This window comes from Rosa rugosa, chromosome 3, assembly GCF_958449725.1.
Source record: "Rosa rugosa chromosome 3, drRosRugo1.1, whole genome shotgun sequence".
NCBI lineage: Eukaryota > Viridiplantae > Streptophyta > Magnoliopsida > Rosales > Rosaceae > Rosa > Rosa rugosa.
Window position 1 is genome coordinate 37814484 of NC_084822.1, and position 5333 is coordinate 37819816.

Sequence of the window (5333 nt, forward strand, 5' to 3'; positions counted from 1 at the left end):
TCAAGTTACTGGTCTTCCATACAGCAAGACAACCAAGACTTTCCATCTATCATCTTTGGCCAAACAATATTTAATAACCATCAAAGGCCATTAGTATGGTTGATCCAACAAATATTCAATTGCATGTGTAGAGACCAACTTTATTTACAGATTTGGTCCAACAAATGTACAATTTGCCTGTTTCAGTCTTCAGTCTTTGACAAAGTTGGTTAAAAAGATCCTTTAAGCTTGGTAAAAGACTAAAAGGTATATCCTTATATGTAAAAGGTGAAATGCAACAATGTAATAAGAGGAGCAGATCAAATTGCATTCAAATAATACAAATGTTTATCAGGAGGGTGGAGATGACTATTTACATATATGCTGCCTGAGCAAAATTTGCTTCAAAGAACACTTGAATTCCTACTATTGCATATATTCATTGTTGCAATCACTTTTAACAAAAAAATCAAAGAAAAACTCATGAGCCTTTGAAACGGCAACTTGGCAAAAGTTTCCCAATAGGATATTTATAGGTTTCCATTCTCCTCCATTGATGACTCAGAAGCAGAGTCATCAAGTGTAGAGTTGGAGATTGTCTCCAACTGGCTGGAACCCTCACTGTCTGAAATTGCAGACGGTCTGTCTTCAGTGGGTTGTTTCAAAAACCAGTACATAATGCTTGCGGTCAACGTAAGGATCATCTTTTGATTCACCTGATGAAGTTATCGTAAACTAGTTTAGGTACATAGATTAAAAACAATAGACATTGAGGAAGCTTTAGAATCCCAAAAGTACCTCAGTTATGTCTTCAGGAAGCAAAAATATCGAGCATCCGAGCTTCCTTGCAATACTGATGATGTAGGTGGCATTCATCTTTTTCTCCTCATCTATATTTCCCAAGGATTGAAAAGACATTTGTCATTATCATTCTCAAATGTATTGATATTTGATAATGAAAGTGAACAATTAATAATCAATAAGAGATTGACCACAAACTAGCATTAATCCTAGAAAGATGCGAGTTACAGAACCAACTAAGTACATCCTTCAATTGGATTTGATATATATGTTTGAAAGCATCAAACCAGAAGAATTTGAAGCAACTAAAAAGATATCCCAGTAAATTCAAGTTTGACGTTATTCTTACCAGTTACTCCTTTGGTAACAAGACTCCAATTTACCACTCTAGGCTGCACAGAACTAAGCAGCTCTAGAAAGAAAATGCCATCTGATAAACTCTTATCCTGAAAAAATTTAAAGAGTAACATATTATAAAATAGAACACTGTTTTAAGCACAATGCACTGCAACTATCACCAAATGCTAAAAGGAAACCCTGGGTAAGACAAAAAAAAAAAAAAAAATTCTGAATGTTTGAAAATTTCTGGCATGTTGTTGATGCCTTTGATAATACAGCCTATCCAGAAATTTCAGGGAAAGCACGATTTTGATATTTTAGCCTCCATCGCCAATTAAAATATGGCGGCTTATCTACTTCACTTATCAGCTGATGACGAGATAATTATTAGACCTAATGCCTATGGGTAGAACATGCCTGAAAATTCATCTACTTCACAACACAGTTTAAATTTTATTTTGTTTTGTTTTTGGATGGTCGCTCATCCATAACTGCAGCTGATGATACTGATGTAAATGTCTTTCCTTTATATACTTCTTCAACAAATACATAATATCACGGGCATGGCATTGGCAAAAGCACCAGATTTCATATTATTGTTTCATTCTAGTTACTACGAGTTAAACTTGCAGACCTCAGAAACTTAAAGTAAGTCGCTATTATCAAACACTACAATACTTGAAAAAGAGAAAAATACAGAAATGGTAGTAAGGTACCTTGAAACTTTTCATGCAGCTCTGGCTTCCTGTGTTGCTGACTTTAGTATTGGCCCATTCAAGAATATCAGCATCACTGATTTCTTTCCCATGTGAGTGAAATCTCAAGTTCTTTAGGAGTTGGAGAATGTTGAACCGCATCAATTGCCACAAGTAAGCTGAAAGGTAAGCCCGCAACTCATGAATTATTTACTTTTTTTTAATGATTATAAGAGCATATATTTAAATAACTTTTAAGAATGCAGTAAAAAATAATTTGATATGGTTTTAAGAATGCTGTAATATTTTAGAACAATAATGTAAAATATGGTATTATCTGTAAGTTTTTCATTGGAACACGTACCAAGTATTAACTTTTTATTCCCCTGCACAATATCATTTCCAGCAACATTTACCAAGGAAAACTTCAATTGCTTCCCAATTTTTACAACTTGGTTACAGTTTTCTACTTTTCTGAAAGGCATTTTAATTGGAGGCTTGTTTGCAATTTTCCAATTTACAATCCCTGGTGAAATCTTGTCCAAGGACTCTAGAAGGGCCCACCTGCAGAGAGCCAATTACACATCAGCTCCAGAAAAAACTTAATCAGAAAGTAGTTTAATTAGCCAGCAATGTCTAACTCTTCAAATACTTGAATTTTGTTTACATCCATTATGGCATTCAACATATCAAAACTTGAGAATCTTCAGCCTTCAGGACAATCTTATAGTTTAACATTTTTGAAGCCTAGAAATTTGGTTTTATTAGTACCATGATGCTGATGTGAAATGTTATATTTTTGAAGCCAGATACAAGAGAATCAGAATTTGACCAGAACATGTTTTATTTATGTTCATAAGAAAGATAAAGCACTACAGTATTAATAACCTCATCATCATAAAAGTATAAAATGAAATTAGTTCTTACCCATTTCTTAGGTCTTCAAAGACATTATTGATATATGTTGAATGTCCGAGACTATTTATCCAGAAGCGAAATGCTCTCTCTTCTCTGGAAATTAGTGCATCATCAGGAGAAGTTTCGAGGAAAGATATCTGCTTTTGGGTTGAGAGCCCATTCCTGCAGGTGTACAAGTAAAATTTAGCAATTCATCCAATTTTTTACACAATAAAGGTAGTTATTTTAAATGGAATGCATTGCTCAGGGTAAGTCCTCACCTGTGCTGGAAAACATGTGCTACAAAAGCAAGGTTAAGATTTGGGGATCCTTCAACAATATCTTTTGGAGTTAAATATCTCTTGCAACCCATCCTATCTGCATGTTCGAGGACTAACTTTGCTCTTTCCAGAGTATTTTTTGCAGCCAATGCAGATGGTTTACTGTGCTCAGGTGCAAGAACATTTAAGAGGTGAGCATAAGCCTCTGCATCCTGCAAGAAATAAAGTCTCATACGCTCAAACAAAACCAATATCATGTCGATGCAAGTCAAACCAGAGTATAGCAATTAAAGCTGTTGCAACCCATTAAATCACAGTACTGGCTTCCCTTCCTATCTGCTTACATAAATGAGGATAGAATGCTATCTCTATCACTTTGATAAAACATTAACTTAATCTCACACCTTGACATCAGAGGAGAAGTTTGTGACTATCTTTTTATATTGTGCTTTCTTCAATTGGAAATTCATCCACCTCAGCAATATCTTCTCTGGCGGCAGACTCATCAACTCTTCCACATCCTGTTGGTTTTGAAACAAAGAGAAACATTAGACATTTTATTGGTTGAAAACCCCACTTCCTAATTGTTCTAGGAATCAAGACTTCTATGAATTAGGCCGTCCTTACCTTACTATCGTCAACCAATTCCACCAATTGAGGTGTTTTCTTCAAGTTAAGGTCTGCCAATAGTTGTATCTACATATCATAACAATTAGTACAAAGCATAAACACTTTTCCATTGCAAAATAGTTTGAGACATATGCGCCATATAATTCTACAAATTGGAACTTCATTGTGATGAAACTATATCCACTCAGAGAAAAGTACCCAAAGTTATATAACCGTGAAAGTCTCACCTTGATAATTTGAGAAATCACTCCAAGTACAAGATGCCGCTGAAAGCCAAACAAAGAGGTCATTAATTATTCATAAGTTTCCACAACAAGGATGTACCATTTGAACACTCAACTAAAGTAGGGTTTATCAATACAATAGCATTCCTATAAATGGAAAAGGCATGTATACATACCCTTCCTTCAATGAAGTCCTGAGTCCCTATATTGACTACAGTACATCCAACAGCCTTAGCAGAGTTGAGGCAGAGAGTATGGTTTTCGTTTCTCTCCCAAGGATTGAGTACTCTTTTAGTATTGATAGCCCGCTCATCGATTGTTCCAGGCACTGCCACATTGATCAGCTTACTGCATCCAAGACACATATCCCCGATCAACATACAGTGAAGCAAGTAATCGAACAACAAAATATGAAAAGTAGCACTAATGGATAGTGAGCAATCACCATAAGAGCACTCCATCTTTTACAATCTCGAATAAATCATTGGTGGAAGGATCAATCGGCAGGTATCTCTTTAGGAATTCATCTTCTCCAAGATAGTTATTGATATGGGCCACATAGGAAGCCTTTTCGGATTCGCTAATCGTGTGGAGCAAAGTGGTGGTAGCAGCCTTGAGAAAGGCGGATGAGGAGTTGCTCTTTGCACCACTTCCTGGTGTAGCAGTGGCATGAGATTGTAGTTGCAAATAAACCTGCCATCATTTCGCAACATTTCAAAACCCCATTTCCCAATTCAATCAAAAGGGTCTCTCCAAATAAACAGAACCAAACAACAACCACAGAATTGAGCAGTATCTAGTTGATGATTGCCTAAACGGGTTTGAATTAAAACGCGTAAAAAAACCGACCTTGAGGAAGAACTCGAAATCTACATCATCATCAAGCTTGGGATGCAAATCTTGAATCACAGAGGCCCTCTGTTCCTCTGTGAGATGATCTGACCCCACAACCTTGAGCCTCGACATCTTCGCAGGAAGGTCTCCGATTGTGAGCTTCCCGCTCTCCCTCTTCATGCTCATGAACTTCAAAAAAAAAAAAAAAAAAAAAAAAGTTTCCAAATCATTCAAATTTCGAAACCAAGCAAGAAAAAGCTAGAGAAGAAGCAAAAAAAAGATTGAAACTTTACGTGGGTCTTTAAGCTGCGGAGCTCGACTTGGGTGAACTGGTTCTGCAGCCATGGATCTGAAACCAGAATGCCTACGTACCCCGACATTGTTGGAGCTCCAGATGGAACGAGGAGGAGATTGATGTGTATGAATGATTTATTTTATGATTTGCTTCAAAGTAAGAGAAGATGAAGAAGAAGGGTGACTGGTGAGGGTGGCCAGCACAGTTGTCAGAGCTCAAAGTTGTTCCCTTTGAAATGAATTTGATAGCGAATTTTTTCAAATTATGACCACTTTCTCTCTTCTCTTCTCTCTCAAATCTCAATCAATCTCTTCTTCACTGTGCACCTCCTTTTTTTTTTCTTTCTATCTCACTGAGA

General features: G+C 36.5%; 1 protein-coding gene across 1 annotated transcript; it reads right to left on the reverse strand.

The window, feature by feature from the left end:
* Positions 1-283: 283 nt before the first annotated feature.
* LOC133737025 (fimbrin-2) lies at positions 284-5333 on the reverse strand. The gene is made up of 14 exons (XM_062164654.1): positions 4974-5333; positions 4696-4869; positions 4292-4539; positions 4023-4194; positions 3850-3888; positions 3620-3688; positions 3397-3513; positions 2993-3204; positions 2742-2894; positions 2179-2378; positions 1836-1993; positions 1130-1226; positions 778-869; positions 284-695 (listed from the first exon to the last, which is right to left on the reverse strand). Exons 1-14 carry the CDS (start codon positions 5058-5060, stop codon positions 510-512), a joined length of 2004 nt encoding a protein of 667 aa, XP_062020638.1. The 5' UTR covers positions 5061-5333; the 3' UTR covers positions 284-509.